This window comes from Lycium ferocissimum, chromosome 8, assembly GCF_029784015.1.
Source record: "Lycium ferocissimum isolate CSIRO_LF1 chromosome 8, AGI_CSIRO_Lferr_CH_V1, whole genome shotgun sequence".
Lineage (NCBI taxonomy): Eukaryota > Viridiplantae > Streptophyta > Magnoliopsida > Solanales > Solanaceae > Lycium > Lycium ferocissimum.
The window spans coordinates 9,764,910-9,777,896 of record NC_081349.1 but is presented as its reverse complement, the minus strand read 5'-3'; the positions used below and the strand labels follow the sequence as shown (position 1 = coordinate 9,777,896).

The following is a 12,987-nucleotide window of genomic DNA, read 5'->3' as shown; positions in this document are numbered from 1 at the left end:
TAGTGTGCATTCGCGATTAGATTAGATCGGAGCAACACAACCAAAACTTAGAAGCGGAGGAAGGCGAAGAGGAAGAGATTGAAGATTTGATAGCAAGTGGACCGGACCAAATGGAAGACTTAGAAGATATCTCCATGGCCGAGTATGATACGGGGTAAATTAACCAAATGATTGAGAATTGGTGATTTTATTATTCTACTATTTCTTTGCAACTCACGTATTATTTGCAAGTTAAAAAAAAACTACAACTTGCAAATAAATGTTATCCAAGAATGAATAAAATATATGGCTCATTGAGCTTTCTTCTATTTACTTGTGTTCATATTTTTACTTATATTAAGTTAGGAATATACCTAAAATATACTAAGAATATACTTATAATATACATCTACTTAAATTAAAAACTAGAAAGTTACATACTTGAAAAATAACTAAAATATACTAAGAATATACTTATAATATATATAAGTTATATAACCTAAGTATATTGATATATATAAGTATATTCTTACTATATTTTAGGTATATGTAGTATAACTTAATCATATAACTTAATATATATATACACACACGTATATATCTTTATTGTCGATTCTTTATACATAATTAAGTCGAATATATAAACTTTACTTATAAACTTATATAACATATGTAAAACAAAAAAGGGTTTTGGACGTGTTTGAACCTGACCGGTTCCGGTTTCGGGTTTTTAACCGGTAAACCGGAACCAGTTAAATCGGAATCGGTGAACGGTTCCGGTTTTTTAACCGGAACTGGTGGACGGTTCCAGTTTTTTAACCAGAAACTAGCCGGTTTGTTAACCGGTTACCGGTCCGGTCCGGTTCAAACCGGTTACGGGTTTACTTGTCACCCAATTAGAACTTACACACTCTTTAGTTTATTCTATGTACTTACTACTCTCCTCGTCCCTTTTTACCTGATTTTGTTGACTTGTCTCCTTACAAAACAATTTATTAAAAGTTTATTTTACTAAATTATCCTTATTAATTATATTTTGAAAATCTAAGTTTGACTATTAATGTGATAAGAGTAATATTGAAAGAAAATAATAAATCTCTCTTGATTTGTTAAAATACAAAAAATAATTAGTAGAAGGGACAAATAAAAAGGAATGGAGGAAGTAAGAATATTCACTCTTTTTGATAATCACAGTTAATAATATGTGGCCAAAATCTTCAACTGGCCAACTTCCTAATTTGTTTCTGCCTTTGTAATAGGCTACTTTGAAAACAACAATCGGATAAAGTTAATTCTCCATAAAAATAAAAATAAAAACTTTTGGATAAAGTTGGCTATAACGTAAAGATGGGAACAATGTTATTTTACACTCACTAACACATATCGATCAATATCTTTATCCCATAAACCCAAACCAAGCTCGTTTTGCTTCCACAATTTCACTTTTGGGTAAATTCCCTTAGCGTCTTGTACATACAAGAATAAGGGACGGATGCTGGTTTGAATATACGAAGTTAGTAAATTTTTATATATACATATGTATATGTATATATGTTACTAAATATGTACAAAAAAAAATAAATTAAAATCAGCTGCTAATACTTTAGATCATATCCCAGAATCAAGAGTCCATAAAATGTTATGAAATCGCTGAAGACAAAATCAAAGAGATAATCAATGATCACTGAAGACAAAATCAAAGAGATAATCGATGATCACTGAAGACAAAATCAAAGAGATAATCAATGATAACTCTTTACATTGAATCAAAATAAAAGACCAAATCGTTATTTATAGAAAACTAAAACAAATTAAGAATAAAATAAAATATGTTCTTTTCCTTCTAGATCCTAACCTTAAAAAGATATTCCACCATTAATCTAGACCCTAAATTTAGAAGAACGTAAATATTACTTATAAATCATCTCAAACATATAGTTTTAACATAAAGTTAAAATCCGAATAAAAAGAAAGTGTTACTCCAAGATAAGTACATTAATTTAGAGCCTGACCAAATTTATCCTTCCATGATAATCTCAAACTTCGTGAACTTGAAGTCTTGAACGTACCCTACGGTTCCATAATAATCTCATCATATATATCCATTTAGCGTCTTATGTCCTGTATCCCTAGGCTTTTTCCTTCCATATATAATAATCTCATCATATCCATTTAACAAACTTAGGCTTCTTCCTTTTTCCTCTTCTTTGCTTTATAGAAGACATACAATACTCCGATGGAGCTTAGTAACTCAAAACTAGTATTAATAGTGTTACTATTTGTATTTCCATTTTCAAGTGCTACTAAGAGCAAGTCATCGTGTAATTTTCCGGCGGTTTTCAACTTCGGTGACTCAAACTCCGACACCGGTGGATTGTCGGCAGCGTTTGGTCAGGCTGGTCCACCTGCCGGAGAGACATATTTTGGTGCCCCTGCAGGACGGTATTCTGATGGTCGTCTTGTTATTGATTTCATTGGTAATAATAACAATGTCACTTTCTCATTTTTGACTTAAAACAAATTAAACTTCACTTTAATATTTTACTATGATGTTTTTCTTAGTAATATTTTTGCAATAGTGAAATCATCTTTAGAACAACATCAACTATAATCCATAAGTAGGATCTGGGGAGGATAGGATGTACGCAGACCTTACCTTCACCTTTGTGGGGCTAACATACCTCCATCTTTAGAATCTTGCATTGCTCTTAATTGGTCAGAGTACTTTCATACTATGAACTTCTTGATAATTTATACTATTGTTGCTCTTCATATTATAGTCTAGAAAAAAGCTATTCTCGTAAGAAGAAGAAGACAAAAATAGACTGTTCATCATCTTCTTCATATAATACATGATTGTATTCTGAATATTTAACCTTATAAAGTAAGTAGTACCAGGGGTAGAAGGTAGATGTAAGCTTGAGTCCACTGGTTCGAAAAACTGTTGCAGCTTTGACTTTGCTCTTGTATATATTATAAAAATTCATTAAATACGTATATAAAAGATCACATAAAGTTTAAATTCTAGATGTAAAGTACTAAAGTACTATGGGGACGGGGATAGTGTATGTATACTGTGACTATTTTTGGTTCTACTAGGCACGTTAATTTCAAAGCCTGAAACGAATCCACCGACGCTAATAGCTTCTTATGTCTTCTTGTGCAATTGAGTGATATATACTACTTTCAAATGTATTAAATTAAACTACTTCAACTTTTTTACAATATTGGTTGAGAGTTTAAACTCTAGTAAGTGCTACAAGTTATGTTTGAATTAGAAAACGGCTTTGTTTTGTTTCTTTTGAGTGTGGGGATTTGATTGGGATAGCATTACTTTGGCTTTAATTTGAGCGAATTAGTTTTGAGTTTGGTTTTGTTCCTAAAACAAAAGTGTATTTCGATTATTCTTTTTAGAAATTAACTAATAGGAGCAGTAACTATGTTGTTCTTTGAAATTAAACAATATTGTTGTCCAAGTAACTAGAATAATTTTGTTTTGGAAAACAAAACTGTTTTTTTTGTTAACAATTGCTTTGCTCTTCAAAACGATATTTTTGCACGTGCGTCCCTCCACAATTCAGTACACAACGAACTAATTTGGTTAATTTATGTGAAAATCTTGAAAATTAATAACACTTAAAGTATGGTTATCTAAGCCACATGAATATCACTCTCACATTTTCAATAGGTATATTCACCTGCAACGGATGTTTATACCAAACTAGAAACTTATTACTATAATTATAAGTGATTTAGTGAGATGAGAATGCGTGCTAATTAGGGCTTTTTTCATTTTTGGTCCGTTGGTCGAAATTAATTATGTGCGAAATAAACAAAACATATACATTGGTTATGTATATAATATGTTTATTATTTGAGATAATGGTCAAAAACGCACTTGAAGTTTCACTTTTTTGCGAATTTCCTACCTGAACTATCAGCTTCGAGGCGTGTTTCGATATATAATTGGTGATAGTTCAGGTGGTAAACGCAAACATATGATAGTTCAAGTAGGAAACTCACAAAAAAAGTGATACTTCAAATGTGATTTTGACCATTATTTCTTATTATTTCTGAATATTCTTTGTATATGCATGTATACACTATGTATATTATATGTATATTTATACTTAATACAAAACATATACATTTGCTTGCTATTATTTTTTAGAGCAGTCCAAAAAGATAATTATCCCAGTTAATTAATAATGGTTAAGCGCTAAAAATATATGGGCAAACACATATTATGCATTTATTGGCGTGGTGTGAACATCAAGTACATGTAAGAGCCCGTTTGGATTGGCTTATAAGTTGGCTTATAAAATTTTTTTTTTTGTTTGGGTGTTTGGCGAGTAATTAAAGTCATTTTGTGCTTAAAATAAGCTCAAAAAAATAATTGGACCCATTTAACTTAGTTTATCTAAAGCATTTATAAATTAAAAAAAAAAAAAATAAGTTAGAACAACTTATTTTTTTTTTAGTAAAGCATAAGCCAATCCAAACGGGCTCTAAGTTATTACCAATTATTTACTGCAATTCGTGTCAACAAGTTTCATCAAGTTATTATTGAGGATATTTCTTGCGTAAATAACTGTATCGATATTCTTGTGTTTTGCTTTGTGGTTCCGTTCTCGTTCACTCAAAGACAACATGATATATATTTAACTTGTATACATATTGATCCGTCGTAGTAAGTTTTCTATTCTATTTTCTAGGTTACTTGTTTCATTGGACAGCTATCTACAACTATCTTTTAGGTCTCTGTATATAAAAGTTAAACCAATATGATTTATTGAGCTAGTTTTCCTTTTCAGCTGAAAGCTTAGGATTACCACATCTAAGTGCATTCTTAGATGCATTGGGTTCAAACTTCAGTCACGGAGCCAACTTTGCCACGGCTGGTTCAACAATCAGACCCCAAAACACAACGCTGCACCAAAGTGGTTTTAGCCCCATTTCTCTAAACGTTCAGACTTACGAATTCAACGATTTCCATCGTAGATCTCAGATTATTCTTACCAAAGGTAATTAAATAAATACCTTTACAACTTTCTAGACGTACGTTCATACTTTGTTCCATAGTCTATCGATAGCCTAATTTTCTTTATGTCTTGTTATTTCTGAAAAAAAAAAAAAATCAATATTCTACAGGGGATGTGTTTAGCCAGTTGATGCCTAAGGAGAAACATTTTTCCAACGCTTTATACACATTTGACATTGGACAAAATGATTTAACTGCTGGTTACTTTCTTAACATGTCCACTGATCAAGTTAGAGCTTATGTTCCTGATCTAATTGATCAATTCAAGACCGTTATTCAGGTACATCCTTAATTTATAGCAAGATTTAGCATAGTACTTTGAGAATTTTCTGTTTCAATTGCACCAAAGCCACAGAACTAATTTTTTGCAACGGAGGAAAACAACTTGAATACACCTATATAGCACAAAAACTTAAAATTGAGACCTCAATAGCGCATTACATAATATTCATGTGGTACAACTTGAAAATAAAATGAAAACTCCTTTTTCGACCCACTCAAAAAAAATAAAAAATTAAACCCACGAAGTACCACACATTGAAAGATATTAGGTGTTAAGTCAGTCGGTAATGAGCTTTTTTGTTTTTCTTTAAAGTCGTGCCGCATGGATATGATATTACGTAAGCGAATTATTCACATGTCTATAGTTACATGGAAACTTATAAACTTGCCAGCTAGCCTACTTCTGTTTTTCGAGATTGGAGCCAGTTTTTTATTTTTTTATTTTTTTTATGTATTTATAATCAACCATAAGTGATATTGACAAATTTAACAAGGGCTTTTCCCTCTTTTCGGCCAACTCTTTGGTCTTAAGAACATTAGTTTGAAAAATGAATCAAGTGTGTTTTTCTTTTTGTGATATATACGCATAAGTGAGTTATCTTGTCGTTACAAAAATTGGTTTTATGATTTTAGAGCAATAAAACTAAAGTTGAATTAGATTGACCTAAATTTTTCTATTTAGAGAGTTGAAATTCAAATAGAATTGAAGAAAAATGAACGTGATAAGACAGAACAAAATTCTTTTTGAATTTTAAGTTTTAATAGAATTTTTTTATTGACGAGCTACAACAATTGCACGTATTAAAGCACCGTACATGCTATGGTGAAAATTGCAGGACATATATGATCAAGGCGGTAGATATTTTTGGATACATAATACAGGTCCAGTTGGTTGTCTACCTTATATCTTAGATCGTCTGCTAATAACAGCAGGACAAGTTGATAAGGCAGGTTGTGCTTCTCCCTTCAATGAAGTGGCTCAATATTTCAACAGTAGATTGAAGGAAGCAGTGATTAAGCTAAGAAAGCATCTTCCATTGGCTGCTTTTACCTACGTTGATGTGTACTCTGTCAAGTATGAACTCATCAGTCGCGCTAACAAGCATGGTATGTATTTGTATTGTACGCATTATAAGATAGAAATTAAAGTACATGAAAATTAGCGTTGTTGCATATCATAAGGTGACGGTGGAATCAGTAGTTTTCGAAATTAAAATAGTACCTTGAAAATTTGGAAACGAGATATTTACAGTTCCAATGTAGCCATACAAAGAAATAATGAAGTTGTATGTTAATTCAAAAGGCTTGGAGAAAATATTAACACTCTCCCATGTATGATCATAAAAGAAAATAATAACTTTTTTTAGTAATTAAAAAGGAGATGCTTTTCATATCGTGTAAAAAAAAGTGAAAAAGTGAAATGAAATTTGACAAATTAAACGTGAAAAATTATGATTTATTGCCTTCATAGTGTTACTATATAGGGAATAACAAAATTCGGTACTAATTGAAAAATTTAAAATAATGGGTACAAGGAAATAATGAAGCTTTTAAACTTGATTGCAATTACAATCTTATCCAATGTGAAAAACTTTATGAGTGTTAAAAAAGTATATCAACATTTCATTTTGAAATTTCTTTCTTTACGATAGGAGCCGTGGAAACAGCCTCCTGCAGAAATGCTGGGTAAGACTGCGTAGAATAGACCCTTGTGATCCGGCCTTCCTCGAACCCCGGACATAGCAAGGGGTTAGTGCATCGGGCTGTCCTTTACAATAGGAGTTGCACAAAGAGATACTTCGTACTATATAAATAAATAGATTACGTGAAACTGGACCACATATATTAGAATGTGTGACACTATGAGTTAAATTGTAGTCATTTGGTAAGGGACATTCTCCTTTCAAGAGTATCTTATTGCACTTAAAAATGGAAGTAAACACAAAATAAGTCTAATGCCACTTCTTTATATCATTATATCTTATGTTTTAAATATAGATGAAGTAAGAATTTTTAGTTTATGAATTGTGGATCATAATTATTTTGCTTATTGAGTTCTGAATAGATTACTTGTACATATTAAATAATTTTTTAACACAAATATAAAGTGAAATCAAATTTATTAGATTCTGCCGAACCCATAATATGGATTGTGCCTCCACCCCTAGTTTAAAAGTATTGTTGTTGATGGTTGGTGAAATTATAGGGTTTGAGCATCCACTACAAGCTTGCTGTGGGCATGGAGGAAAGTACAACTACAACATAAATCATGGATGTGGAAGCAAGATCATGGTCAGAGGCAAAGAAATACTGATAGGAAAATCATGCAAAAATCCATCAGTCAGAATCAACTGGGATGGTGTGCATTACACTGAGGCTGCTAATAGATGGGTGTTTGAACAAATTGTGAATGGCTCATATTCAGATCCTCCACTACCCTTGAACATGGCCTGTCATAAGCAATAAACTTAGTTATTCATCAAAGATTGTACCAATTATTTTTATTAATCAATAAATGGTACTAATACATTATCCAAGGGTTGTATAAATTAGGTAGCTACTTTTAGCTTTGTGGATCAAGAATCCTAGCTTAAAAGGATATTCAGCTATTTTATTGGTATAAGAATTAGATCTGGGGAAGTTGCCAAATGATTGCCAAAGTGCGAGATATATTTAATTTTAGTTCTCAGCCTCTATTTCATTTTCAAGTCAGAATTTCACCTTGATTAAAACTGATTCGGAAGAGTTATGCAAAGGTCCATTTTTAGGTTTTTTCTTAGGTCATTAGTTAGATTTTGTTCCTATTTTTTAAAGTTGTGCAAATATAGTTCTTAAGAAATGTCTCTTTCAAACAACGTTAGATTTAGTTTATTGTTTGCTTATATATCACTCCACTTTATAGACAAAACATTAGATTATCGCTTACCATTCGTAATAAATTACAAAATTTTAGATCATGATTTAAACGTTTTCGTACAAGTTTGCTTAAAAGAGATCTTTAGACCGTGGTAGAAAAGGGTAATTTTAAAGGTCATTTACTAAAAAAATATAGCAAAAAAGGACAACAGGCGAAAATAGTTTGTTTGCTAGCTTTTAGTCTTTGAGGTTTTTTGTTGTTTTTAACTATAATAAAATTGAGTCGCTAAAAAATGCCGGGCCCTCTCAATAGCATTAGGGGCTCAAAGCCAAACTTCAATAAGTGGCCCTATTCCTTTTTAAAGGAAAGATCGTAATATATATTTTTTTCATTTAAAGTCTACTTTTTGAGCTTTTTTAGATGTGAAGTCATTAATTATTGTTTTATAATCGATTTGTTCTAACAATTTCTTTTCAATTGATAATATAGCTAATCCATTCAATCTACCTTGAGACATTGTTGATCTTAGATAAGATATTATCAATTTTAATTTTGAAAAACTTATTTCGACTAAGGCAATCGTTATATATATAAAATACATCTTTAAGGAAAAAATGAGGCTTCAAAAAAATTGGGGGCTCCAAGCGATTACTTTATTGGCCTTATAATTAAGCCACCCTGAAAAAATGATTCTGTATAATGAAGTAAAGTTGCACCGTACATTCAATACCATGTTGTTTGTCCTTTTTTTCCTTTCATTTTTTGATGAAATTCTCTTATGGATTGATATAGTTAAATTTTTTTCACGCAAATTGACTTTAACATGTGGAAGAATTGATCTAAGTTAAACTATTAAATTAATACATTATCCATCCAATCGGGGCCCGGCAAGACATGTTAGTAGTTTACGGGTCAAAATTGATTGCATAATTTGAGGACCATTTGGTCAATTTAAATAGGTAACTAGGTTAGTACTTAGTACAGGTCGAATCCCATGTTACCTGTCCCTTAATATTACAGACAGATTATGCCACTTGATTTATTTTCTAACTTGAATTACAAAAGCAATTAACTATCTCCTTAAATTTCGCAATGGAATCAAATCATTATAGTCTTTAAAATGACTGACGAATAGAGTACAGGCAATCCATTGACTAAAAATGACTACAAATTGTAGTCAGAGTCTTGAAAAATGGTCTTTAGGCAATACCCTTTTATGTGTTTGGCGTCTATCAGTTTGTAACAGAATATTTATTCAAGTAGAAGTTGAGATGGTAAAATTCACAAAGATGTTGATACTATTATTGTGTCTAGTGCCAACCCAAGTACTATGTCTTAGCAGTTGCAATTTTCCAGCCATTTTCAACTTTGGTGACTCAAATTCAGATACAGGTGGGGTTTCAGCAGCATTTGGACAAGCTCCTTATCCACATGGTGAAACCTTCTTTCATGCCCCTGCTGGTCGCTTCTCCGATGGCCGTCTCCTCATTGATTTCATCGGTAATAATTTTTACATATTAAATGAATTTCTTAAGACAAATATAGAGTTCAGACTAATGTTACTGCCTTAATGGGTTCGGTCAAACCCGTACCTTAGGTCTATGACTCTGCCGCTACTTGTAACCAGCTGCAAGAAATTACTTATAGTCCTAGAGACTTTGGGAGTGTGTGGTACATTTTTTGGAAAAAATGTTTTCTGGAAAATGACTTATTTTCTGTTTCAATTTGTGGTTAGAAATGGAAAATGCTTGTAAACATTGATAATAACATTAGCAAACCGGAGAGTGTCTTGATGAAAATTTTGAATATTAACGGTTGCTAACGATGTCTAAATATTGGTTAAAGCAGTGTTATGAAGTTAAAAGTTGAGATAACTGAGAATGAAAATGGCCTTCGCCCAAAAATAAGAGAGGAAGTCATTTTTATCCTTTTGGTGGAACATGTTCTCCCGGAAAAAATATTTTCTGATAACCAAACATAACCTTCAGACAAAGGACGCGTTTTTCTTTTCTTGTCATGACATGCTTGTTCAGCTTCTGAGCCTTTTTTTTTTTTTTGGTTCCTAATTTTTGAATTGCCAGCTGAAGGCTTAGATTTGCCTTATCTTAGCGCGTTTCTTGATTCGATTGGTTCCAACTTCAGCCATGGAGCTAATTTTGCCACAGCTGGATCAACAATTAGACCTCAAAACACAGCCATGACTTAGAGTGGATATAGTCCTATTTCACTTGATGTACAGGGTGTTCAGTTCTCAGATTTTCATTCAAGGTCCCAGATAATTCGCCAGAAAGGTACTAATTTTATTGAGCAAAGCAATAATAGAGTGTACATGAAAGTACTAGAATTCAATTTTGTAACAGGCTAAAGGTTTTGTTTTACTGCACAGGTAATATGTTTGGCCAATTGTTGCCGAAGAAGGAAGACTTTTCTCAAGCATTGTACACATTCGATATTGGCCAAAATGATCTCACTGCTGGCTACAAGCTTAATATGTCGATTGAGCAAGTAAAGGCTTATGTTGCTGATTTACTCTCTCAGTTATCCAATGTTATAAAGGTCACTGAAATAGAACCAACATATGACAATTGGACTCCCCAGCTCAACTTTACCAATTTACGTTTAGTTACTTGTTTTCTATACCAGTTTTATTCATTTGCTATAAATGCAGAAAATATATGTGAAAGGCGGAAGATCATTTTGGATTCACAACACTGGACCAGTAGGTTGCCTACCATCCGTTATGGACCATTTTCTTATTACAGCAGCACAAATTGATAAGTATGGCTGTGCTACTCCCGTCAATGAAGTGTCAAAATACTTCAACCTTCAGTTAACGAAAACTGTTGTTCAGCTCAGGAAAGAACTTCCTTTAGCTGCAATCACTTATGTTGATGTCTATTCGGTTAAGTACTCACTCATCAGTCATGCAAAGAAGCTAGGTAATCCTATGATCTAACTTACCAAGGACCTTCAACTTGAATTCCTTTTAATCTTTTTCATGGCATTAACTTCTAGATTTTGAAGTATTATGTAGAGAAATGACTAGCAGTAGCTATTCTTAGACCAAACTTGATAAGTTTAACGATTATATAACTAGAAATGCATACTAAGTGTTCTATATGTAATGACAGGATTTGAGAACCCATTTCTAGCTTGTTGTGGTCATGGTGGGAAATACAACAACAACAGATTCATTAGATGTGGGAGTAAGAAAGTGGTGAATGGAAAGGACATCGTGATCACACAGTCTTGCAAAGATCCGTCAGTTCGAGTTAGTTGGGATGGAACTCATTTCACAGAAGCAGCTAATAAGTGGATATTTGATCAAATTATTAATGGCTCGTTCTCAGACCCTCCAATTCCTTTGAATTTGGGTTGCAAGAAAGTTAACCATTGAATTTTTAGGTTAATCTCATATCTTCAGCACCTCTACCCGCAAGGTACGTAGAGTTTTCATGAGTGTCATTTGACTTAAATAAAAGCTTTTTCATTCACTAATAGCTGAGAAAAGCATCCTTGAGACTGCTCCGGCTCAATGTTTCTTTTTTCCTTTTTTATTTGGAATAGCACCTTGAGTCCTAAGTCTCTGGTTTTAGAGGAGGTACTAAGGAGGTATAAAGATGGTTATGTGGCATGAAATTGCTATTGGAGCTTGTGAGAGTCTAACTTGAATAAATGAATTACTAGTATTTATCTGCATCATCGTCACAAATAGCAGATGAACAAGCTCCTGTTTCAAATAGTAACTGCATGTGAATAACTAAAGCTCTTTAAATAGTTCAAACTGGTTGGTTTTCTGAAGGATTTTATACATTATCAGTCTCATCAAATCACATCAGGAACTAACTGTTATGTTATTTCTGTCTAGTTACTCTACAAAGAATCAAAGAATGAACTAATTTTAGTTCTGTATCTATGCTGGACATTTTGCAAGAAGCATTTACAAGGCTAATCCGACATATGTGCAATCAAATCTACCTATAATTGTTCAAAACAACTATCAACACAATAACTACCCCTTGCAAGCAACTATGATCATCAACGTATTTCTCCCTTTAATTGAAATAGCCTAAGCATATAACATATACATTATCATCTATTCTCTTCCTTTCATCTGCACTTGCAACTCTTTGATCTCTTCTTAAGGCTGCATCTATTCCACTTCTACATAAAAAATTGCAGAGTCCCCTAATTTTGAAATTAATATCTCCTATCCCTCAATCAAAGTTGTAATATAATACAACAGCCACCACTACGAATGTCCTGTTAACTTCTCAGTCAATTCATAAAGACGCTGTGCATGAATTCACGACCCAAATCGATGAACAAGTTCTTATAAATACCTATGCACGATTAAGAGCAAATAAGGTAACCTGAATTTTGAACTACCTGTTTCAGAATCCTGATTAGCTTCAAAGGATTTTTTTCTAGATGTGCCTTTACCATTCTCCAAAACTTTTAGAGCTTGACAGTGCAATTTTCAAAAAATTCTGCAGCTTCGGTTATTCCATGTCAACCATATAACACCAAAGTCCCTTGAATCTCAAGAACATTGGAATACAAACTCATACCATTTTCAAGTCACTCAATAATTTGTTTACTTTCTCTATCCTATTTTATATGACATTATCACTGTTTGGAAAGTCATCAACATCTAAAAGTAGCACTTCTCCTGTTTCAACTTATATTACACTCATATCATTTTAGGACAGTAAGTACCCTTGAACGTATCTTGAACTTTCAGCTAGAAATTTGTACCTTGGGGGGTTTCTATTACCTCCTATATTGGTTTGAAGTGGAACTAAAACCACCTTTATCGGGAGATGAT

The 12,987-nt window shown here is 32.5% G+C and overlaps 1 protein-coding gene and 1 pseudogene across 1 annotated transcript; both read left to right on the top strand.

Annotated features, from left to right (window-relative positions):
- Window positions 1-2,029: 2,029 nt before the first annotated feature.
- LOC132067193 (GDSL esterase/lipase At3g26430-like) lies at window positions 2,030-7,834 on the top strand. Its single transcript, XM_059460347.1, has 5 exons — window positions 2,030-2,456; window positions 4,794-5,003; window positions 5,131-5,300; window positions 6,139-6,409; window positions 7,509-7,834. The coding sequence occupies exons 1-5, from the start codon at window positions 2,216-2,218 to the stop codon at window positions 7,766-7,768; spliced, it is 1,152 nt and encodes a 383-aa protein (XP_059316330.1). The 5' UTR covers window positions 2,030-2,215; the 3' UTR covers window positions 7,769-7,834.
- A 1,470-nt stretch (window positions 7,835-9,304) lies between these two features.
- On the top strand, window positions 9,305-11,952 carry LOC132067191 (GDSL esterase/lipase At3g26430-like; annotated as a pseudogene).
- Window positions 11,953-12,987: the final 1,035 nt, after the last annotated feature.